Raw genomic sequence first — 25966 nt, forward strand, 5'->3', positions numbered from 1 at the left:
ATTGCCTAATGCTGTTCAGTATTAATTAACTGTAGTTAATACTGTTTTACTTTGTGAATAGATCCAGCATGTCCGCCAGCTGCAACAGGTCTTTAAATTCAGCTGGGGCTGAGCCCCACAACCTCTCATGTCTTTCACAGATTGCTGTTGAGAGCCAGCTGAGTTCTCAAGAGGAAAATCCTTTTTCCCAGTCTTCCGTGCACTCCTCAGGGGGAGGCTGGCATCCTGCAAAGCAGCACCTCTTACTTAGCTGAGTCTTGGATGGGTCTGGACCAAGAAAGCAGCAGCAAACTGAGCTGGAAAGTAATGCCAGTTACTGGGGGTGGAGAGGGGTGGGGAAATGATGGTTTCACCTAGATTATCTCATCCTCAGTACAAATCTGTGCCTCCTTACCCTCGAAGTATCACTAGGGGAAGAGACTGCTCAATACTACAAGAGGAAGTAGTAGGAAATAGGAGAAAAATGGACTCTCCCTCTTCTCTGAACCCACTGGATAATCCTATTTCAAGAATAAGACAAAATGTGTGGTCATTTTGTGTCCTCACAGACATGGTGTGTAAGGAAGTTTTCTCTGGTCTTCAGAGTATGTGGTAGAGGAGTTATTATGGGAAACTAGGAGTGTGTGTTGTTATTCCGTTGTTTGGCCTGGAACAGAGAAGCTGTGTAGGATTGAATAAAGGAACTTACCTGAGATAAAACCTGCTCAAACATGTAGCATGTGCTGTGCCTGTGACAGCTGAACCCCACTGGACTGTGGGGAATGAGTGCCAGAGAAATCACACAAATTACAAGCCTGCTTAAGGATGGAGTGGGAGAAGCAAAGGAGCCCAGAGGGGAACCAAGCCAGATAAGGATGCCTGGATCTGATGGAAACTGTAACAAAAGCCTCATGGACACCAAAGTATGAGCAGGTAATCTGCTGTGTGTCCAGTGGAGACTTCCTGGGGTGATGTGCTGCCACCAGAGGGGTTGTTTGTGTCTCCAGGTAACCCATGAGGGCTGGTGTGCTTCAGATAAACTGTGCTGCAGAACTGTGCCCTTCCTGTCCGTGGTTTGGTCCTTCTGCCAGCAAGGAGCTGGGCTGCTCTGGTGGGGCTGCAGGCCACAGTGATGCCTGGACACTCAGGCACTAGTCTGAGTAAAAGGAGCCAGAGAGGCTGACCTGAATGCAGAAGTTCATAAGGGGATGAACCAAAGCTGTTGAAAGGAAGTTGTGTGAAAGCTGAGACTGAAATTCTGCCTTGGAAGGCATTCTTTGCTCCTTCCCTTGAACAGATTGCTGCCAGCAGGGGCAGGAAGGTGGAGCAGGCTTCCATCAAGCAGCACCAAGAGACGTCTCCTGTGTGGACTGGGCATGTTCTTCCCCATTTCAAATCTTGCAGAGGGCTGCTGAATACAACCTGAATATTGAATACAGTAGGATTTTTTTCTGCAGAAGTGAGAAAGTGTATGGAACTGCCCTGGAAGAAGCTGATGGTTTGTAAAGTCAAGTGGCAGCTATTAAGCACCAGACTCTGCTTTGGGCATCCTGCATTCCCATTTTTAGTTGTCTGGTCATGCACCGTTTTTTACAGGGGACCTTAATTCTTTTCATTATACTGAATGGTTTCCCACAAGGGGGAGAAAAGGGCTAGAGGAGGAACTTGTAATCTGTAATTTCTGAGCTTTGGCTGCTTCATTTCAATTTCAAACAAGTAATTTTAATTGAGGGCCCCAGAAATCTGCTGTTCCTTAAATAGGAAATCTGTGTTTGCTTTGGAAATGAGTGAATCACAACAGTGTTCACTGTGCCTGTTTTATGTTTATGACTAAACTAAAAGCAATATTTGCATTGTGGAGCTCTGGATTTTCCTGTGTGTGTTTCTCGTTGAGGTAGCTGAAAGGCTGTGCTGGCAGTATGGTAGTGCCCTAAGAAGGGGTCACAGAACCTTCTGAATTTAAATGTAGGAGGAGGTACTTGCTGTCCCCCCAGTTTGCAGTCCATCCTAATTGAGGCTTGGCATTGTAAGTGACTGATCCAGATGCCTGTCTAACTGTTTGTAATAGAAGCATTTGTCTCAGCTTTTAAATGAGAAAACAAACCCAACCAAATGCCTGCAGGCAGCCTAAGAAGGTACAGACTGAGCAGACTGAAAGAAGAGAGTCAGCAAATCTGGGATTCCTTTCATCTGTTGTTAGTCCTGTTTGTATTAAACACCTTGGATGGATTAGTTTTTCACTCTCCCATTCTGTGGGCAGAGAGGGAGTGTGCCTCCTTGGTGTCATTCATCCTGAGCACGAGGCAGAGGGGAGGCATTGCCGGGAAATGCCCAGCTCCTCCCTTGTGGACAGCAAGGGGAAGGTAGAAATGAGCTGAAACTAGGGGAACGCTTCCAAGGAGCTGCACAGTGCTGTGGGGGAATTGAGCCCTTCAGTAACTTAACTGTGCTGGGTGTGTTAGACCACAGCAGAATGCTAAAAGCAGCCTGCCAGAAGAAATACATAACATATCATTTCATTTGAAAGGAAGCGATGGGAAAACCCACAGTCAGGGAACAAGCAGAAACAATGTCAGAATATCTCCCTCTCACGAGTTCCCTGTAGAACAAGGGAGGTTTAAAATATTTTCCTGTTTAGTCTGTGTGTCTACAGAGTGTCTTTTGGGGAATATTTATTTAGCATTTCATGTGTAGAAACCACTTACTGATGGTGTTGCTGAAGTCTTCAAGAGCTGTTTTCTAACTCCTGCACAGTATTCTTCAGTCATTTAATGAACTTCTAAATCTCTGCTGTGATATTTTTTTGTTACTGCATGTTGCACGTGCAATATTCATGCTTCACTTGGAGCTTCATTAGATGGATCAAGGCAAGAAGCACAGAGCAGACACAGATGTAGCTGTGCACAGTGGCAGGCAGCTGTGGCAGCAGGATGGGATTGCCCATGGGGCCCTCTGTGCTTATTTCCCACACAAAATGGGTAGGAGAGCAGCCAGTGCAGGCTGTGTGCTCTAGGCATGGTACTGATGTCTAATAAGGACAGGTCCTTGTTTCTGCAGCATGTGTGCATAGTTTTATTACAGTAGCAAATGCAGTACCAGTGTAAGGAATATTTATTTGTGTTTGATTTTTGTTTCTGAAGGCTTTGTAGCACTAGGAAGAATCATTATTTAAAGAGTGGTTGCAACTTTTATTTTTTTACAAATCACTTCCTACTGTTAGGAAACAAAAGTGCCCATGTTCATGTTTTTCCTGAGACTACACTTGAGGATATGTTCAATCTATGTACCAGAACATTAAAGGTATTGATAAATTACAAAGAGTTCAGAGAAAAACAGCATTTTTGACACATCACTTGGGAGAAAAGGTTAAAAACCAAAAGTGCAGTGTTTGTGGGGAAAGAACAAAAACTGAGAGTCACAATTCTTGGAAATACTAGAAACCTGGACAGAAAGGATGCAAAGGGGTTTCATTAATCTTGGTGATTTAATTGGGAAGAACAGCATGAAACAGGGAAGAGGATACTTTATGTTAAATGCACAAAATCTGTGATATATAAGCCTTTCTAGGTGTACAGTCATGCTCTCACAATGGAAGCTGTCTAAGCATTTCAAATAGGCTTAGGACAGTTCCTGTAGCATGTACTAGAATAAATATTTGATGTCTTTTTTCCTTTTTCTTCTTTTCACAATTTTATGTGTATTTATGGGTGCACTGGAGAAGACTTTTGGAAAGAAGGAAAATGTTAAATGCAGTGCAGCCTTTTTACTGAGAAAATATCTTTGCCAAAACCAAAATATTGCCTCTTGCATTGCACTGCAGAAGATGTGTCATGAGAGGTTTTTGTGGTATTTCATAGCTGCAAGTTTAACAACAAACATCTTTGGAGAATTCTACCTCCATGTGGCCTTCCTTAGTGTGCCTCTGTGGGCCAAGAAAAGGAAAGGTTTCTGAGGAGAGGGGATGCCTGTTATTGTAGCAACTGACCTGGTTTGAAAACCAGATTGTTTTTCAGACATACAAACACCTGATGCAGCTGAAAGCCAAACCACAGTTTTATACCTAACAGCTTTGATGTTTGAGGAATTGATACTGTTTTTTAAGTCCTGAATTTTTTATTTGAAACAAGCAGAGACTATCAGAACCTATAAATTACTGTTCTTTATCCCAGTTCCACAAGCAAAAGAGCAGGAAGGAGCCAAAAAAAGTTGCAGGTTTCCAGAATGTGTCTAAATCAGAGGTTCATGATTTTCCATTTGTGAGCTCAGTTCACTCCTCTTTGATGTGCTTGGTTTTTTGTGTTTCTAGAGCCATATCTGATGTGTGTTTCAGTAGAGGATGACCTTCCAATGGCTGTAATTATGCTCACTCTGCTTTTATTGTGTGATAACTTACTGCTTGTTATACTGCTATCCTGAGCAGAAAAGAAATGCTGGTTGAGAAGGAGCCTCATCCATCAGAATTTGGGAATATTCAGATTTGCAGCATAAGCTTGTTGAAGCAGGGCCAGATAATTCCACTGTAATGCATTTATTGGTAAGACATTCTTGTGCTTGATTTTGCCAAACAAATGGTGGGCAACCAGGTGTCTTTCTGGAGTCATCTGTGAGGAGACCTCTGCATGGCTTAGAAAAGGAGTTACCTGGGGCATGAGCCCTTTCTGTGTAGATTTGCACCTTGCTTGCTTATTTGTCAGCAGTCTTCAGTGCTCAAGCTGTTGCTACCTTCAGCCACAATAATTAGTCCCTGTTCTGAATATGTTGTAAAACTGAAGTGTTTTATGGAAATTAAAACTGATCCTAGGATACTTCTAATATGTGGCTGTGTAATGGATTTTTCTTTCTGGCCTCTCAGATCTTGGAAAATGCTTTTCACTCCCTGAGTTTTCAAAATTGAATTCAAAAGCACACTATAGTTTCAGCCTTTAATTCTAGAAGGCTGGGTGATCATTCAGTTAGGTGTATTTTATCCTTTTGAAGCAAGATTAGTCTTCAGTTTCAGTTTTCTCATTTCCATTTAGGTCAAATCGTTCTGGCAGAGCACCAGTCTGTCCTCAAATCCTGATGTGTCAGGAAAATACAAAGAGCTCCAAGTTCTCACCCTGGCTTTCTCCTGAGCTCACACAGGCTGACCTTGCTTTGTTCAGCTGGCACATTTTTTTTACATTGATGGACTTGTGGCAACCCTCCAACATTAGATATCTTACAAATGAATTGGTCACATCTGTACTAGCAAGGGACAGAGTGAATAACTAAACTTGAGTGAAGTGCATGAGATTATTTTCCTTCTACTGCAGAAAGAAGTGTCAAAAAATGTTTTCCCTCAGATTTTGAAATTACTAATTACTACTGAAAACATTTTCCTGTATTTTAATATTTAATAGTACTACACTTAATTATATTGCAGAAGTGAAGTGCATGTTCTGTTCCCTGCTCTTTGGTTTTATGAATAATTCTCTCAGAGTTGCTTGAACTTGCTAATTTTTTGAGAAGCAATATAAAAATTGTCATTTAAATCATCAGCTTATAGCACATACAAAAAAGTCCAGGGCTAGCCTTCTGTAAAAGACAGACACAAATGCTTGACTTCATTGACTATGTCCTGTCCCTTCTGGCTCAACTGCTGTAAAGCTGAGCACGTGTTCTCAGTCTCTGTGGTACCAGTGTCTGGAGTAATGAACCAAAAAGGATTGAGGTATGCACTGGTAAATGAAATTTTACAGTAAAATGCCAATCTGGCATTGAAGTCCAGCCAGTGCATTGAGGACTAAAGCAAGGCTCCATTAAAGATGAGAGGAAATTACTGGCAGCTGTTCCAGAGCTGACTGCAGGAATTAAGAGGGAACCAACATGTGTTTGAGCATCAAGCCTGAATGTTGTCTTTGTGGGCTTGAGTTTTTTTTCTAGATGTTGTTTGGAAACACTAATCAGCAGGAATGAGGATTTGGTGTATTGTCAGAGCACTGGCCGTGGCTCAGGTTACACCTTTAAAGTGAAGAGGGACACCCCAGATGCTCCACAAGCAGTAAGGACACCAAATCCCCAAGGTGGTAATGCCCAAGTCCATCAAACAGCTTTTGTTAATCAAGGGCTTGTTTGCCAGATGTTGAAGAGCACACCCCTGATTTCATTCTTTGGAATAAATCCATGAAACGACCACATGAGCTCCTTTGGTTGTTTCCCATAGCTTTTGTAATGACACAGTTCCTCTTTGAATGACTCTTGCTCCTCAAGTTCAACATTGATTGCACCCCCTGTAGTATAATTTTAACTCTGGCTGATTAAAATTACCTAGCAAAGACAACTTGGAGGCATTTTAACCTGTAGAATTAGCTAAGAATGCAAATAATGTTCTGGCATCATCTTCTATTTGCTCTGTATGTGATGACAGTTTCCTTTAAACATTGAGAATCTCTTGAATTCACCTTTTCTTTGCCTTGCCAGCCTCCTTGGCCCTGTATTTTACACAATATCTCCTAATAAAACTAGTAATTACAGAAACTGCAGTAATAACATTCAGTATTTGTTGAAAGAGGTAGTAGAGAGAGTAAAGCCTTCCATAGAAATAAAATTTGATATTTCCATACCAAAAGAAAAAAAATATATACAAATAGTTACATAGACTGGGAAAAGGCATCTTTAAATCCCATTGTTGTAGAGGGATCAGGGACAATTGTTTATTGTGTTTTTCATTCTCCATCACTTGCAAACATTTGGCAACACTTCATTTTGCATCTGGGATGAAGATGGATCTTCTCCTAAAATCAATGTAATACTGAAAGACCTTTAAACTTTCAAAAATAAACGTAACAGCGTGGAGCATTTGTTTTACTCTTTTCAAGCAATGTACAAAGGAATGTTTTCCCTACTTCAGTTTGAGTACTATGTCTTCTGACTTGATTTCACAGAAGCATCTGCTAACCCAGAGCAGTTCTTGATTTTTTGCTGTTGAGCAGTAAGTGTTAATTCATGTAGAAATCTGTGAAATATGAAGCAGAAGCAGTCCAGTTCATGTCCAGTCCAACTGGAAATGTCAGCCTAATAGGTCATGTTTTGTACTTGGCAGTATTGAAAGGCAAGATGTTTATATTTGGATAACCTGAAGACTTTTAATAATTGTTCATATTTTATATCCCTGAAGTCTAAGGAGGAATGCATATCAGTGTGTGAGCAACACTGGGTTCACAGTGCAAATTTTCATTCAAGGCAAACTGAACAGAAAACACTGGAATATCCTGAATCTTTTCCCTCCATCTCTGAGGGCTACGATTCTGTTTTTTTTCCTTTGGATTTTTCTGTTCTTTTTTACTTGTATGTTTTGCTTGCTGCACACATTTTAGCAGATGCACAGGCAAAAAAAGAAGTGATAACCCATACTTCAGCATATTTTGTTGTGTTTTGAAAGGTTTTTGTTAGTGAGGAGAAAGGAATATTCTAGATGCTACTTCTGTTGATACAAACTGAAGGTCACAGGTTGCTGACCAGAGGGTTGTGATGGGACTGGAGCAGACAGTTGGGGGCAGTTGTCATCATGCTCCACAGAAAGGCCTTTGGATGCTGCCCTGCTCCAGGCTCTCTTTTGGGGTGCTGGCAGACTGCAGGGAATTGAAGCTGGCACTGTGTTCTTTCCTGGCTGAATGTTCAGGTATGAACACAGCCAAATTCTTCTCCTATTTAGAGTGGCACACCAGGTCTGTTGGTCCTGGTGGGGAGGGAGCTGTTGAACTGCACTGCAGTCTCACATCTTCCTCTCCTGTTGAGTCTGTTTAGCAGTTGATGGAGTCAGCAATCTGTGGGGTGGTACTGAACCTCTGGCAGAAGGCCTGTGCAAGATGTGTAACTTGCATCACAGGAGATGCCCTTGAAAGATGGTTTATGTACAAACTCAGTGGGGACTAAGTTCTGCAGCAGCCTATGGAGAGCAAATTTCAAAAAGAAGCATACACCAAAAACATAAAACGTCTATTTTGAGAGTACTGGGGTGAGCACATGGGCATCTACCTCGGTTTTTATTAGTAGTGCCCTACATAGTATGGAAACTGCATTGATAGAGTTCAAATCCACAAGGGCTCAGCTTGACCATCTAGTGAGCACAGCACAGGCTGAAATGCAGAGTCTGCATTATTGCTTCTGCATCTGCCTCATGACTTCTTTTTGAGGTAACATATCCTTTTTAGTAAAAATTTGCTCTACTTTGATCTAAAGCCTGTGTAATAGACTAATTAGAAAGCTGTTCTGTTCTTGTGATGTACTGCCACTAGTGCTGTTCATTAGAGATGTTTGATCCAGAGTAGCTTTTACTCCAGTGGGAGAGAGAACAACCCAGTAGATGTTATTTTTGGAACATGCTTTCCAAGATAGCTTGCTAAAACCCAGATTGTACAAGTGCTCTGACACACTAAAATCTTTCTTTGGGTCCCGCATGTTAGTTGAATAAGCAGACTGATGTCCCGGGCTCCTGATGAGAGCATGTTTGGCCCTGAGCAGGCTGTGCGGGCCGGATAGCTCAGTCTTCCTGCAGGGACAGACTGCCGAAAACCCAAGCAGCTCCCAGCCACTGGCTACCTTAGCAAGCTTAAGGGATATCAGCTCTTTGGTGATTATCAGCTCTTTTGGGTTCAGCTCTTTTGCTTGCTAAGGCGCTGCAGGCCGGCCAGCAGACGTAGAGAGAGGAGAAGGCTACTCTGGAGTTCCACAGCAATGGCTTTATTGAGGGTCTGTGAAGGGTTCCAGCGATGGCTCTTCTTACCAGAATGGGCTAAAACAGCCCTTTATATAGGGTATAGGGGGATCCAAAATTGTCTAATAGCTGGGGTTAAGGGAAAGTGACCTATGGGGTTACAGAGAGATAAGCTGGGGTCCAAAAGCAGGAAGAGAGAAGCTTCTTGCTATTTCATCATGACATGGCATTTCCTGTCTTTAAGCCTCTTCCCTTGATGGGGCCGTAGCAGGCCTGGAGCCTGCTACAGACTGAGACTTGGATCAACTTGCTTAATGTGCCTTATGGAGCAAGACTCTTTAGAATTGCTTCTTGGTGAGTTTTTATGGAGGCAGAAACTGTGGTCTGTAGTTTAGCTCAGCTCAGAACCCATTAGAACCAGAACATTAGATCAGGCCCTTTTGGCCTTACAGGTGATGGTAGTGAATGAGTAATGTACAGCCCTTTATTTGCTGCTGCACATGGCTCACATCGAGTTTGTTGCCCTAGCTCATTCTCTCAGATCTTTGTAAGTGCATACAACCTTCAGACATACTTTGGGTGTGAGCTTGCAAGGCCTCCTTTGTTTCCTCCTCCCCCAATAACTGGCAGCACCCCGTCTCTTTCTCTGTGCCAAGGGACATACTGCCAGCAGAGAGAGGTGGAAGCCATAACAGAAGGAGATGAAGACAACGAGGGCTGCTGCTGTTGCAAGCCCGGGCACTTGCCACACCTGCTGTCGTGCAATGCAGCCTTCAACCTGCGCTGGCTGACGTGGGAGATCACGCGGAGCCAGTACATCCTGGAGGGATACAGCATCATCGACAACAACGCCGCCACCATGCTGCAGGTGTTCGACCTGCGCAGGATCCTGATCAGATACTACATCAAGGTAAACTCTCTGCCTCAAGTGCACTTTGTTGCTGGGCAGGCTGGTCAAACAGAATGCTGTTTGTCTATGGAAGAAAGAGCATTTGAAGTTTTTTGTTTTATGTTTATCCATCTGCTCTGCAGGCTTGATGTTAGATCATAGAACCATAGAATCATTTGGTTTGATCTTAGGATCATCCGGTTCCAGCCCTCCTCCTTGGCAGGGACACCTTCCACTGGAATGGGGATAATAATTAATGTGTCCCTTTGCTGAATACAATTCTGATCACTTACAGTTAGTACAGAAAATGGCAGGCATGCTTCAGTGGAGATCAAGAAGGTGAATTACCGTCCTGTAGGGATAAAATCAGACAAAGTGTTCTTATTTAGGTTCTTAAGTTTTTACAACACTTCAGTAACAGTTTGTTATTTCTTCTTGCCTTGGCCTTTCCTTTAGTTTTTTTTTTCCTGGAAAAGAAAGGTGTTAACAAGCATAAAGTTCTTGGGAAACTTCTGAAGAGCTGTTTCTCAAATGTACTTTTTCAGTAGTACAAACTCCCTACTTACCTTCTGTTTTAAACATATATCACAACACATTTGACGTTGGTTTATTACATTGCTGACACATCAGTTAATTTACACCGCTTCTATTATTGCATTGTTATTAAGATCACAATAACCACACAGATACTAATTTGTCAAAATAATTGAACCTTATACTCTACCAAGACATCTTCATCCTCTGCCAAAACAATTCCCAATCCAGAAAATGAATAATTTGTTGTGCTTTGTAGTCTTCTACTGGAACAGCAGCAGCCAAGTGCTGCTTGCTGTGCCACTGGAACTGCCATGAAGCCAATTGCTAAAGCTCCAAACCACCCTTGACAACTCCTTTTCACTTACATCCCCACAATTGTAAAACTCTGTCAACTTGAGAGACAGACCTGTTGTAAATAAGTTAATCACCATTTTTTGCAAATGAACCTATGTAGTAAAAACAAGCTCATTGCCTTACAAAGCTGCTTTGATCATGCAGTTGATTACTTCTGGGATTTCATAAATAATTTTGTAGGCAGTACGGCCTGGTAACCAACCTGCTTTGTTTAATAAACTATTTAGAAATAAAACTGCATGTGAGCATGATTTTTTCATTTTAGAAGTGGTGTTTGTGGCTATAAATTGTTTTAAAGCAATGTAACTAAGCGAAAAAAAAAAAAAAAAACAAAACAAAAAACCAACTCTTCTTTAATGAGTATGTTACTACAATTGGTTTGCTTTACCTTAAAAGGTAACCTGAATAACTGGAACATAAACTGGTGCAAGCTGGCAAATGACTCAGCTTTTGATGGGGAATGAGATTGAAAAAATCCTAGTCTAAGCTGCAATCAAATCAGCATCTTATTAGTTTAAAGCATTGAATAATTTTGCTTTATATACTGGAACTGGTTTTGTGCCTTAAAATCCTCCAGTATATGGAGGATTTGTGGGAAATGTGAAGTTTACCACATGGAATGTAAAAACTTAACTGAAAGGCACTTTAGAGCTTCTGGTTCTGGACACACCTGAGAAGCAGCTAACATAGGCAAGATGGCTTAGACAAACTTGCATCCCATGGGATAGAGGTGTGGTTAGTTGATCCCGTTTTGAGAAGGGAGTGGGTTAAATGCTGTCCACATCACTTGAGGTGTGCTGTGGCTCCATCTCTGCTCTATGCAGAGTTCATGTGCACACTGATGGCTCTGAAAGCATGAAAATCAAATCTCTTCTTGTTGGGTTTAGTTGAGTCAGTATTATTATATTGCACTGACAGAGCTTTATTCTCAGAAAGGTCAGTCTTCATTCTCAGGCTGTCCATCTTTTTAATCTACTTCTCTTGTTAGGGAAGGACAAACAGAAAATAATAATAACCTGTTGGCTCCTTCAGTGTTAGCCTGGGCTGGGGCTCCCTTTAGTGAAGGGAGGGTGCACTCAGGAAATCCCTTCTCTAGAATGTCACTTCCAAAAGAAAATTACCTGGATATTTTCTCCTTGTATTTTTAAACAGGGGCTTTAAAAAGATGTGGTAAAATCTTTAATACAGCCTTGGAAAGTGAGAAGATTATAATATGTATTAGATCAGCTTTTTTCCTGTTTATTTAATGCTTGCCTCCAAATAAACAGTATCAGACACAGAGGTGAGAATTCATTCCTTCCCCAGCTGTTTCTTCTGGGGGAATGCAGATCAAGACCCTGTGCAGTTGCACTGTGAACATTCTAAAAGTCCTTCACACTTTCTTTTTAGCAGTGTGAAAGTAATTGTAAGAAGAACTATAGATAAGGCAGTATTCAGGTCACATAAAACACAAACTCAAAAAATCACTTAGGCTGGAGTTTCTGCAGGAACTGCACTTCCATTGCATTGAGCATTTGGAGTGTTTCTGGTTTATTCTTTGTAGCTTATTATGTTGTAAATATTTACCATATTGTTTCAGAAATGCCATATAGCTGAGGATGTACTTGTGCATAAAACATACCTTGCAAGAGTTACCAAGAGCAGAATTTAATTAGGTGACGGAAGATTTTGTTGTTTTGTGTCTGATTGCAAGTCTGATTTTTTTCCCAGCTGAATCAGCTTCTTTGTAAACACAGATGAGGATAATAAAAAAAGCAAACTCTATCTCAAAAATCAACAAAGAGAATGTGTGCTTTGTTTTAGTTCTTCTATCCTTCAAGAATAATTACTGTATTGGTCTTTTAAACAATGAGTTGCACTGAGAATCTTATTCCTAAATCATATTTATTTCATTTGCAGTTTCATTGACAGCCTGGATATGCATACATTTCTTATTATGGAAGGATTTTTATTCCCCACAAACAAAGTGGGTCAGCTTCTGTAGCCCTTCTGCATATATTTTGAAATAATTTCCTGCTCAACTACTGTGATATTTTTCCCTTGTGCCTCTTCCATCTCTTCTCAATATATTCTTATTTAAACATCTTTTAGTATTCAAGAAGTCTGTGTATTCGCTGAGTGCTGTGTTTTCAGCTCATATTGTTTCTGCATGAAACTTTTTTAAGGAGTGCATTGTTCTCCACATGCCAAGAAATTAAGGGTCCATCCTGTCCATATCTGTCTGACTTGTCTTTTTCCTCTGAAGCTTGATTCTCCTCTTACTTTTGTGCAATTTGAAAAATATACTATGGAGAGCATCTGGGGTTTTTCAAAGGGCTGGTAGTGCTTCTGTCCTCTGTAATCCATCATATATTAATTTTATACATTTATTTGCTTAGTACTATTTCCATTGACTGGGTAAACTAGGACTACATCATCTTCAGCCAAGTATACTTGCTCCTCATTTGCTTTGGTATCCAACTCTAAATTAATATTATAAAACATTATAATGGGACTTTCCTGCTGATAGAACACACTGGAACTTCTTAAGTTTCATATTCTTTTGAAAATATGCTCTAAGTTGTGTTTATATAGAATTTTTTTACTACTTTTTTATTTATTATTATTTTAATGTGTCCAGACAGAGTGGTTAGAAAAACTTAGAAACTCAGGGACAGATATGAGATATAGGTGTTGCTGCTTTCTAACATTTATGTATTTGGTTAAAGAGCCCCTGCTGAATGCTCCTCCCCCTTCAGTCCTTTAAAAGCAAACTCAGTTACATTTATCAGCTTTTTAACCCAACAAAAAAAATTCTATTATTCTTTACCTGCTGCATTGACAAATAAAAGACTTGTGTCATTCACTGTGGTCATGTCTCACCTTGTGGCTAATCAAGAATTAGGAAAGCATCATCCCCAGAGAACAATGAGTCTGCTGAGGGAAGACACGTGCCCTATTTTGAGGATGGGACTGTTTACTACTGTTTTTTCAAAACATGCCTAAGCTATTATTGATATCACCTTCTCAGTCACAGACTCTAGAATCCCACGAATACTGACATATTTGACTGCTGGAACTCTCTATTCCTGTCATTGTATGGATTTTTATGGAAGGCACAAGGATATTAAAAATACTATTTTTTTTTCTGTTGTCTGCTATCAATATCAATTATTGTCATCTTTTTAACTTGAACACTTTGTGAAGCTATAATGATGCCAAGCAGTAAAATGTAAGAAATAGATATACTATTACAATTCTTAATAGGCTCCTAGTTGGCTTATTCTCTTCTGTGTAAAATATGTCTGCTTTAATCATTAATAATCATTAATCATTAATTTAAGAGTGACTAACATTTGCACATTTTGTCAACAGAGTATAATATACTTTACAGCAAGTTCTCCCAAAATCCAGGAGTGGATAAAAGATGAATCCATCCAGAAGATACTGCAGCCTTATGCAAAGTGGCATTATATTGAGCGTGACCTTGCAATGTTTAACGTTAACATAGATGAAGATTATGTTCCGTGTCTCCAGGGAATAACAAGAGCTAGCTTCTGCAGTGTTTATCTGGACTGGATTCAGTTTTGTGCCAGGAAAAGGGTGGAGGTATGTCCCAATTTTTTTTTTTTTTTTTTTTTTAGTAGTATTAGTTTTACTTCTTGGGATATGAGTGAAATGGTGCATGGCTACTCTTCTACTTGCTAAGGATTAGTAGAATAAAATTTATTTCATACAAGCTTTTAGCTTTAATGTAAAAGGAAAACAGGTTTTGTGGAATGGAAAAAAAGTATTTTGGAAACTACCTTAAGGAGTCTTAAGAAGCATCAGTCTTTGAATACAGATTATTGAATACAGAACCAGTTCTTTACTGTGCGAATTTCCAACAATGTTAATTTTGTCCGCTCTAGAAAGCACAGATGTATCAAGTTCTCACAGAAGTACTGCTAGAGTAGGCTCCATTCATAGAATGTCATCAGAGCATTGCAGTTCCTTCAGTGTTGCCAGTGATTGGTACATTTGCCAAATGTCTGTGATATCTGTGTATCCCTTTCAGAAGTTTGCCTATATTTGTGTACAGTTGCAGGATGGCAGGGGAGTGCCTGGCACACTCCCTGCTGGCACAGGTCACCTCTGACAGCTCGTGACTCAAACATGAACCACGCCACAGAAATGTGTGCCGCCACTGCAGCTCTAGAAGGTCAAGGGCAGATGTGCAGCTGTGCATTTGCATGCTCTGAGCCACTGAGATTACTGATGGTCAGCAGTTGTTTGTCAGAAATGCACTACTGTACTTGCATGGAATACTCAGAATAGCCCAGAGGGAGAGTACAGTTTCAAACAAGCATATTGTCTCCATCTAATTTTCTGATTATTGCTGATAGTGGCAAAAGTGGAGAAGTGTCTCTTTTCTGGCCACAATGTGCTGTATTTGTGCATTTTTCAACTCAGGGTCACAGAATGCACATCCCATTACTGATCTTAGCTGGTGTGACATCACTGAATCTATCTTGAAACATCACCAAATATTTCTGCTCCACTTTGGTTCCTTCTCATGTCTCTGATGCTGAGTACCATTCCACCAGTTCCCCTGTACATCATTATATTGATAATGTTTTCATTGAATTGTCTTCTGAGACATTTCAAAAACACCATCTCCTCCTACTAGGAATACTTCGTTTCTTTTCTTTCTCAGCTCCATGTCTCAGCTCCCAAGTTCAGACACACAAAGACTTGCATGGTGTGGGGAAAGCCATTGTTAATTGATGCCTTTCCACTTGTGCTCTGCCTTAGATTTTCAAATTCAGTTATAGATTTAGGGATGTCAATAGTCTTGAAACAAGTAAGTTAGACTTCAAAAGGCAAATTAATGCCTGCACTGGTGCCGCACACACACATTTATCTTTTTGTTACATGTTTTACCTTTGTTTTTTAATTCACTGACTGTAGAGAAGCACAGTTCATGTAGGAGGTGGTATAAAAAAACCCAAGTTCACTGTACACATAATCCAGAAAATCAATATATTTTATAGAAGGAGCTACATTCTCCATTATAATTGGCTTCAGTTTTAGAGTCAAAGAAAGCTCTAAGAAATCACTCATTACATGGACTGAAATAATAATATGTATCCTCCTGAAGATTTACATGCATGAAGGGTTGTTCCAGTTTTTTCCTCCTGCTTGGTAGCAAAGTTTTCTTTGTGAAAATTTCATTAAAAGACTTCTCCTGAGCTAGTAAACATAAATGCAATATTCTGAGTGCTTGTTAAAATGGGCAGTCAGTGTCATCAACCATTTAGATAGATATTGTTATTCACTGAAAGTGTGTGCTTCTGAACTTCTCCAAAAATATTGTACTTCTGAAATCTGTGGTAATGTTTCATAGGAACTGAGGAACTGTGGTCCATGAAAAGGGCTTTGGCTGTCTCTAATTGCAGTGTCTCCCAACAGCAAGGAACCTTCTCCATTTTAGAATGTCAGATCTGGGAGGAGTGGAAACAAACAAAAACCTCACAATAAAACATCACCACCACCAAAGCTCTTGGGATCTCACTACCTGAGAATGGAAAGTTCTGTTTCCAGCCAGTGGGCAAAACAAGCTTGCATTTTGCAAAAATCCTCTGATGGGGGTGGTCTTTCTTCTTGGTTTGTTAAATTGCAAAGAATGTTTTGGTGTGCAGGTCCGGCTACATGCAAATGTTGCAAATGTCACTGTTTGTGGTGCTTTTAAATGTGATGTTTGCCCTTAGAGTAACATGCTAATTTCAAACTTTGTAGCACCTGGACAGCGATGAGGATTCTCCTCTTGTGACACTTTCCTTTGCCTTGTGTATACTGGGTCGGAGAGCTTTGGGAACTGCATCTCACAACATGGCCATCAGGTAATCTTAGGAATCCCTTTTTCCTCATGTTAAAACAAAGACCTGTTGTCTTTTTTCACATGATGTGGGATCTCAAGAGAAGATTAGATCAAGGTAAAATCTCATTCCACCATAAAATCTTTTCTGTCATTCCTGGTCATCGTTTTCTTTGTGGTTGGCTAAATAACTAATTACAGTCTTTACTTTGGAGGGCAGAGCAGAATTTTCGCTTGAAAGAATGGGTACCAATGGTTATGGCTTGTTTTCACTCATGCCTGGCTACTGGAATGCTGTCCTTCCTCTGGCATCCCAGTAGAAGGAAGAAATCTACAGAAGGGAAAGAAACTGCTGTCATCTGAGTTGTAGTTAGCTAAATAATAATAAATGGATAAGAGTTCTCCTCTATATTCCTCAGGGTTGTATTCCTGTTCATTGTGCCACTTCATTCTGGCAACTGAGGAAGGGAGAACCTCTCATGTCCTGAGGCTGCAGCTTTGTCTGTTCTCAGTCTACCTAGCTCATTTGTTCATTCATTCTGAGCACTTCTTCGTAGGAAATCTGGTTAATTAAAATATGCTTCAATTGAGATTGTTTCTAAATATGCTCTTCATCTTATATTTTCATTAGGGATTCTTCCATTTTCACTGGGAGTTACGAGTTGTTTGAGTTTTATACAGTATAATTTACAATGTGCTACACATGAGGCATTTTATTAATAAAATTATGATTATTTTAATGGAGTTTAACTTCCCACATAATTTTAGGCGTTTATTAGGTTTATTTGAACCCTCTGTGTGCACAGGAGTTTAGTAACAATGGAGAAGCTGAATAAATACAGCTTCTAAGTGACCTTGCTGTGTTGGCACAGAATGGTGAGCAAAGCTACCTAGACCTCTATCAACATGCTCCTTAGAGAGAATTTTTCTTGCTAACAAGCAAACAGAGACAGCATGTGTGATTTTGAATGAATTTTGTTAAAACAGTCTATTTAAATATTCATTCTAGCTTTGTTATCTGCTGAGACATTTATAACATTTTGCTTTATGTCTTCCATGCAAAATGTTTGTGGCTCATGTGGCTTATTTTTTGTTGTGCTGCTGATTTCTGCTTTCTAAAGTGGCTTTTGTCATCTCTTTTCTACTAGTCTTTGTACATTCCCTTCCTGTAGTAGTTTTCCTCTGGGCTGCATTTCTTCTCCCTTCATTTCTATTCACTCAAATTAGTGTGATGTTAGGTAAGTCATTGGTATTTTTTAAATTGTCCTGAGTTTTTACTGATCCAAATTTTAGAGTTGGGGGACATGATGGGAAAGTTTATGTGCATTTATGATATTTGTTTGATAAAAGATTAAAGTGATTTTTGATCTATGCCTACAACAGATAGGTCACAGCGATATTAGGAATTCATCTGAAAATAACACAAAAGGTTCCTAAAACTGTCATGACATTCCACATACTTTCCACTGGATCTTAAAATCTTCATTACAATGCTTTGGCTCTAGTACAGATACAATAACAATGTCCCTATTTGTACTGGCTTACACGGTTAGTAGCTAATACAGACGGATAATATTATCAGAGACTTTCCAAAGCTTAACATGGAAAGTATGAATATTGAGGATAATTATTTGTATAGTGTTCTGTAAAGATTTTAATAATACTTTCAGGAGTCAGCTAAACCATGTCTTTTCAAAATCTGACAAATACTAATGAACTGGATTACTTCCTCTCTTTTGATAAGTGGACTCTCCATATTTAAAAATACTTTTCTTAGGGAGGGAAGGTCTGCAGAAAGGCAAAAACTGGGGTAGTCATCTGAGGTGCACAGCGCTGTCCCTTTTTTTTAATCTGTTCTATATAATCTTCAATTAAGCCCTGGTTTTCTTTTTATTAAGCAAGTGCTCCAGGGCAGTATCAAATCATTGTATTTTTAAAATGTATTTTGTGACATGAAAGGGACTAAGTGGAAGCTTCTGTCGGTATCTTTTCCAATGCTACTTCACAAAAGCTTTCCCTGGAAAAGTTTCACTGTGGAAAAACTGTGTCACTTCCCCACCTGGTTAAATTACCTTTACTGCATTTCCACTGTCAGAAGGATCTGGAGAAATAGAAAAGGAATCTGAGTAGCACAGTTGAAGTTATAAATTGCTGCAGCTACAAAATTTGTCTTTAGCTTGGTAAAATACAGTTCTTCTTGTCTTTCAGAACGTATGTATCTGAACTGACTAAACCAATTTAGTAGAAATTATTAACTGAGTAGGGAGGTGATACCCTACCCCCCTGACATCAAGACCTTTATCAACAGAAATCCCCCAAATACATTCACTTGGCCATGAAGGGCACGCTGTTTATGGTGTTTTTTGCTTCAGACAGGTCTGCACAACTAGTTTAAACACAAATTAGCAGTCAGTCAGTCAGTCAGTGAGACTCCAATAGGAATACAGTTATACAGCAAGCATGCCAGGGGAAGGAGACTTTGTCCAAAGTGTGCAGTGCTGATGAGGCTAGAAGGACATGCTCATGAGAACTGTTCTCAGGCACTCTCCCTCTGTGTTTGGCAGAGCACAGCAGCTCTCACCAAGGAGAGATCTTGAGTGTTCTGCTGGTCCTTGCCCCCAGCTCTCACACTGCTGCAGGTCTGCAGTCAGTAACATGGGCCAGATGTACTTTAGGTCCTCAGGAGCCAGAGGAACATTTCCTTGAGTGATACTTTACAATCCTTTTATTTGAAAAGTTGCCATGATATTTTGGGGACCTTTCAGAAGCTACTGGTGCTGAAGAGGGTTTTAGTTTTCTTAGGAATGGTCAGAGCAGGCAGTCCCGCAGCCAGATGTGTGAATGAGAGGGAGATATACCACATGTATGAGATTGGAACTAGATGATCTTTAAGGTCCCTTCTAACCCAGGCCATTCCTTGACTCTGGGTGTTGGGGTGTGACTCATTTTGTCAGAGGTCTGGGCTCCTAACACGTTTTGTCATGCTCAAATGCTGGATACAAAAATACAGATTTGGGTTATTCTGGTAAGCCCTGAGAATTTACCTTGGACATCATCTCAGGACTTTCTATTAATTCTCTCTGTGGAGCATCTTGTGTACAGCATTGCTGGAGCTTTGGGGATGAGTTTGAGGTGTGAGGGCCAGGTAGGCATCACACTCCTCTCACTGTATGAAGCGTTTCAGATGTTCAGGGAAAGCAAACCAGCCAAGAATCTGCGGTGCTCTGCAGTTCATGTTTTGTTCTCAGAGGTGACTATGCAGGTAGTTGGAAACTTTCTCTGGACTAAATCTAGTCATTGGAGGAGTGAGAGTCATCCAACTGCTGTGCAGTGGAGCAAAGGTAATGTTACTGTGGGCTACAGAGTTGAGTCAAGTTTACATTGTGTATGCAAACTATCAATTTGCACTCATTTACACATGATTTTGTCTAATCTATTAATCAGCAAATGTCACTGTGTAAACCAAGATTTTAAATGCTCTTATATAATGTATGTAAATAATTATTCACTGTACCTGTTCATGTAAATGTCGGTAGAAACCTAACATTAACACTAGATTACATAATAAGTGCATTCATTAAGGAGGCAGAACATTGCAATGCAAATCACTTGCTCTTTTAAACTGTCATTAGGAGGCATCCTGCACAAAATGCAATTTGAAGAATGACATGACATTACCATTAATTTATTCAAATGTGGGTGATATGTTTAGTTGTGTATTTGTTTAAAAATTATAGAATAATTCTATTCAGCCACTAAAGCTACCAGTAAAGAAATATTTAGTAAAAAATTTCAAATTTGGAAAAATACAGAAGTGTTTCGATAAAGCATGTCTCATCAGATACTTCCAACACTACCAAGATTGGCTGCTCAGGTTCCCCAAGCTCAGTTTGGACAAAGGGTCATTCCAAGAAATGCCTCTGCCTGGAGGAGCTGCTGCTCACTTAGAAACCCAGGGAAGCAGCTGGCCCCACTTGCCCCTTACCACCTGGCCAGCCCACTGCACTGCCCAGCACCTGGGGGAAGGGGAAGGCACAGAACCAGGGCACCACAGCTGCTCTGGTGCTGCTCTGCTGCTGGGAGTTGGAGCAGACAGTGCAGCTCGATGGCTGCCAGAGCTGAGCAGGGCAGGAAAGTTTGACTCTTAGCTCACTACCACTGCCATCTAAAATATCTAATTAGAAGGGCTACCACTGAAGATATTTCAGGTGAACTATGACATTCAGGTCATTACTAGCTCACAGACATGCCTGTCCCTTTATTCCTTAAATACACCTACAGTTAACACTGGAGAAGGTCTGCAGATGCAAAATCCACACAGAGATATTCACCAGCTCATTAGTCTGTATCCATACTGCTTTCAGGCTGGCACTAAATGCTTTTAGTTTCAGCTGTTGGAGCAGCAGGAGGAGTGCAGTGGGAGGGAGTATTTGCTTTGGCACTGTTGCCCTCCCTCTGGTGTTTGTGGCGCTACTTAATCCCCTCTTTTCTGCACCTCCAAGGAGCTGACAGTTCCCATGCACCTACCAGCCTTGTTCTAAGACAGCTTGCAGTTGTGACAGCAGCTTTTCAGGTTGTTAGCTCAGAGGGTTGGAAATGTTGCCTGATACTGTAGTTATGTCTCTTACAGATTAATGTTGTTTCTTTGACATGTAATTTTACCTTAACTTGTTTTCAAAATATTTTGAACCAGCCTGTAACTACAGCAGATTACTAATTGAGTTTTGTTAAAAGTGGGCCAAGAAAACAGCAACAACCTTGAGTGAGGCCTGAGATCAAAGTGGTTGAGAGTCAGGCCTGAGATCAAAGTGGTTGACTTTTACAGCTTCCTAATAATCTCATTAGTGTCTTCAGGAGAGAGCATAACAATGGGGAAAATAACGAGAGCTATATCTTATAAGGATTAAGGAGGCTGCATGTTACAGAAGTAATGGCTTGAGATAGTGTCACATTATAGAATGTACCCAAAAGCCTCATTACAATTGTCAGGAGAATAAAAGATGGCCATGGTTTTGTGAATACAGCAATCTCCTCCAGACCGCTCTGGTGGAAAATACAATTCATAAAATAATTGACTCTCAGCCTCTCACAACTACTGCCACCACTGATTTGCTCCTTGTAGCAGTCATGTTTGTTCTTAAAAATCCCCTGAGTTAGAGAACTTATTATGCAGAGGGATGACAAATGGATGAGCCTCCCCTCAGCCCAGGGAGAACTGTGTGAGCTTCCCCCCGCTCCCTCTGCTGATGCTGGGCTGCAGTTTGCATGGCTGTCCTAGTCCTGGCCATGCCTTCAGCACATCCTGCTCTGCACACCAGCCTGTTTGGCTGCTGCTGATGCCTGTAAGGCACTTTGATGTGGATGCAAGCTCTGTCTCTGCTCTGGTGTTCAGATTTGACTCTGACAGCCTCCCAAGATATAAAAACCAGTTCTCTCTCCTGCCTACTCCTCCCTTCGTCCCAGCCAACTTTTCAGAGCAAATACAGGGGGTGTGATGTGGGGAGAAACTCCACTACAGATCATCATTAGATGCAGAGTTCAAGGTAACTTTTAAAGTTTCATCCTGGGAAGAATATTTAGCTACAGACTAGGTTTTTTTTCCAGGCAAGGATTCAGCTGTGTATGCTGGTGTTTTCTGGTGAGTGGGCAAGTGAAAGGAGCCTTCCTGATGTGTAGCCTTTTCAAAGGGGGCAAAAGTCACATTTCACCATGCTGGCTGCTCTCACCATTCTCCCCCCACCCTCCCAGCTGGCTCATCCTTGGGCTTTCCTAGATGTTCAGCAGGGTTTGAGTATATTATCATTCTCTGAACTGTGGGGATGATGGATTGAAGGTCAGTGGGGACCAGGACTCAGTCCTTAAGGACACATAATAACTCCCACTGAAATCAATGCTTGAATGTTTTGAAGATCTGAGTGTGCCTGTCTCACACAGGCATGTTTTAATAAGGAACTTAGTGCTAATAAATGCAAATCAGTTAAGGATTCATTAAAGTTTCTCTGTACTCCTTATGTTCCCAGCAGTGACAGCAGCCCTGCCTTTCTGGCTAGTTTTGGTCCCACTGCTTACTTGATTTGTATTACATGATGCTTTCATGGAGAAAATCAGTATCCAGTTGTTTCTCTGATAACAACATATGTATTTCCACTTTAATTTCTAAGACATGCTACCCACCAAGAGCAAAATTAGAATGCCTTTCAGATGAAGCTGGCCAGGCCTTCACCCAGTCTCTTCTTCCTCTCTCTGAGAAGAGAATATATTGAAAATATATTATTTTCTTTTTTTTTTTTTTATAAAATAATTAAGAAAGCTCAATTATGTGGAAAGATTATATGTCCTCTAGAGAAAGGCTGAGCAGTAATGAAAACTACTAACATCTTAATATGGCTTCTCCCCAGAGTCTTTACAATCTAAAAGATCAACTGTTGTAAAAGTGAGGGAAATCTTAGCAGGTAGATGAAACCATGTCCTGTGGGTTTGCAAGATATGCCTGTTTTTAATAGATGGATCTGTTTTCCTCAATTTTGAGATCACTTCTTCAGAGCAATATTGGCACAGCAGTAACCTACAAGCATTATACAAGTGACAGTGGCATGGGAGTCCTGTAATTCAGGGTGGAGATCAGAGCTGAAGGCTGATGGTTTCCCTTCACAAAGCCCTTGCACAACCATCTTCTAACAACTACCTTATTTTTGTAGCTTTTACCTTGTGCTTGTATCTCAGTTCCAGGTAAGCCATCATGCAAGGCCTGGCAGAACTGCCTACATCTGGTTTCCTACATTACAAAAAAGAAACCCAGTGTGTGTTTGCTTTAGGGCTCATTGTTTGAGTAGGAAGCACCTGTTGGTTGATTCCTGCTCTCACCTGGTTTGCTGAACAGTTCTGAAATTTAGTATTCTCAGTACATCTGCTTTAATGTTCACATTTAGGTTTGAATGTCGTGAGAAAGGTCTTAAATTTCCTGAAAGTATTTTTATCTATTATTATTTTTTACTTACAAGGAGAAGTGCTAAAAGGACTGATCAATAAACTTTCAAATAAGGAAGCAGCTTCTGCTGGCTGCACAGGGAGTGCAGCTGGCACTCTGACCTGGTCCCTTTGGCACAGCTGCAGAGAAGCAGCGCCCTGAGGCACCCTGTGACTCAGTCACCCATCCTGAGGATATCCTTCATTCCATTCATCTCATGGCCAGTCATTTACAGAGCACACAGAAGGAAAACTGCCTCCCCCAAGGAATGGCTTTGTGCCAGAGAAATGTGATGTGCCCCCTGCTTTACATCCAGGGCAGGCACTCACCCTGGGCCAGAGGGTCACCAGCCTGGTGACTGTAGGATCTGCCTTGGAGAGATGGGAATGGCTTCTGGGAGTGACTGCTGCCTTTCTCTTACAGCCTGGACTCTTTTCTTTATGGGCTCCATGCACTGTTTAAAGGAGACTTCCGGATAGCAGCCAAAGATGAGTGGGTCTTTGCTGACATGGATCTGCTGCACAAGGTTGTTGCCCCAGCAATCCGAATGTCGCTGAAGCTGCACCAGGTAGGGCATTTATTTATGTATTTATTTTTAACATTTACTATTGTGTCTGTTTTCTTAGGAAAATGCAGGATATCTTAGCAACTGTCTAAAAGGAGAAAAAAAAAAAAGTGAAATGGAGTACTTGCCACCTTATTCTAAGAAACATCTTTCACCAACATGGAAGAGTTTGGCATTTATTTATTTTGCATTCACTTGATGTTCTTTTCTGAGCCCCCCTAGCTGCCCATTTGAAACCACTTTGCAGAGCTTGACCCTGCATTTTTCATCAAAAGAAATCAGAAAATGTCATATTTTACTTGTGTGGATACTATAAAGATGGTTTCTAGATTGAAGGGAATCCATTGATTATGCTGATTTCACTGCTAATTTCAGGTCAGGCTCCGTATAGCTTGGAGTTGATTTTGTTCCTGTTCTGGCACAGTATGATTTAGTATCATATGTTTTTATCATTAGTGATATTTATAATTGTTCTGGATGTTACTTACTGAACTGCTGTGAATTTGTATCTGCTTCTTTGACACAATAATTTTATGATGTTATCGCTGGCCATGGTGCTGCTGGGTGAAATTTCAGTATTGTGGTATTTGCTGATGGATTCCCAGTCTGTGCTATTGTTGGTGTTGTTTGGTGAATAAAAATAAGAATTTCCACAAGAACTGTGGACTGTCCTAGGTGATATCTCTCTCCAGCTTACCCAAAAGCTCTGCCTCCCATAGTTTCACACTCTATTTAAAGAAAAAAAAGGATAAGCTGGTATTCTCCAAGTGCCTTTGTCCAGTGTAGTCATGGGATCAGAACAGGTTACAATAAAACTGAAATTGTACCTTTCTATATCACTGTTAAATGAAGCTCCCAAAAGACACTCTTTAGCAAGTGGCAAGTCACTTGGAGGGGGCCAGCTGGCAACTGTTTGGAAGCCAGTGTTTTGTTTCCTGTCAATAGTTTTTGTGTTTTCACGAATGTACCTGACCTGTTCAATACTTTTTCCTGTACGAGCAGGACCAGTTCACGTGCCCAGATGAGTATGAGGACCCAGCAGTTTTGTACGAAGCCATCCAATCCTTTGAAGAAAAGGTTGTGATTTGTCACGAAGGGGACCCGGCCTGGCGCAGCGCAGTCCTGTCCAACCGGGAGGAGCTGCTGACTCTCAGACACGTGGTAGATGAAGGAGCAGATGAATATAAAGTTATCATGCTCCACAAAAGCTACCTGAGCTTCAAGGTGATCAAGGTACATGTGCCAGCTTTCTAATATTGCAGTAACTTAGGGCTGTGGTAACTAGCACTATTTCTGAGTAATGTGGCTGAAAGGAGAAGTTAATTGTAGTTTTTAAAGTAGGGACTGGAGGCCAAAAGAGTTCTCTTCAGTTGACTTCCATTTTGCCACCCATGTTTGTGTCTCTGAAATAACATTCCAGGCTTTACCAGGGAGTAGCTGCAGAAGTTAATAAAAAGCTGTTGGTGCAAAGACATCATGATGTGTTTGCACACTCAGCCACTGCTGTTCTACTTAAATCCTGTAGTTCTGCATTTGAGCAGCAAGTGTTTTTGCATGATCTGCATGTTTTAACCCACCTGCAGGTCAACAAGGAGTGTGTCAGAGGGCTTTGGGCTGGCCAGCAGCAGGAACTGATTTTCTTACGCAATCGTAACCCGGAGAGAGGAAGCATCCAGAACAATAAACAGGTGTTGCGGAACTTAATTAATTCTTCATGTGATCAACCACTGGGATATCCAATGTACGTCTCCCCCTTAACCACCTCGTACCTTGGGACACACAGCCAACTGAGGAACATTTGGGGGGGACCTGTCAGTTTGGACAACATTAAAAAGTGGTTCAAATCCAAGTGGTTAAGGTAGGTGTTAAATTTTGGCTATGCTGATAAGAGACCCTGCCATCTTGGTTTCGTTGTATTTTCTGTTAAAGGAGAGTAATTCTGTATTGTTATCTGTGAGTAAAAAAATTAATTGGAAGTAACTCAGAATATAACAAAACAGTGCTGCAAATAGAACAGAAAGAAAATCCATTAACTCCTTCATGACAAAGCTTTCTGCATGTTCAACAAGAGTAATTCAAATCACACTGCACTACAGACACCTCATTCCATGGAATTGTACTGTTTATGCCATCTAAATAAGCGTATCTTTTCTGTAACTCTG

General features: G+C 40.8%; 1 protein-coding gene across 3 annotated transcripts in view; it reads left to right on the plus strand.

Annotated features, from left to right (window-relative positions):
• Positions 1-25966, plus strand: part of PCNX2 (pecanex 2) — a 151605-nt gene that overhangs the window by 114993 nt on the left and 10646 nt on the right. For all 3 annotated transcript variants that reach the window (XM_064708512.1, XM_064708513.1, XM_064708514.1), the window contains exons 26-31: positions 9313-9566; positions 13791-14024; positions 16194-16297; positions 23663-23807; positions 24807-25037; positions 25388-25662. In XM_064708512.1, the coding sequence (XP_064564582.1) occupies positions 9313-9566; positions 13791-14024; positions 16194-16297; positions 23663-23807; positions 24807-25037; positions 25388-25662 (1243 nt within the window). The remainder of the gene's footprint in view (positions 1-9312; positions 9567-13790; positions 14025-16193; positions 16298-23662; positions 23808-24806; positions 25038-25387; positions 25663-25966) is intronic.

The sequence above is a fragment of the Zonotrichia leucophrys genome, chromosome 3 (genome assembly GCF_028769735.1).
Source record: "Zonotrichia leucophrys gambelii isolate GWCS_2022_RI chromosome 3, RI_Zleu_2.0, whole genome shotgun sequence".
NCBI lineage: Eukaryota > Metazoa > Chordata > Aves > Passeriformes > Passerellidae > Zonotrichia > Zonotrichia leucophrys.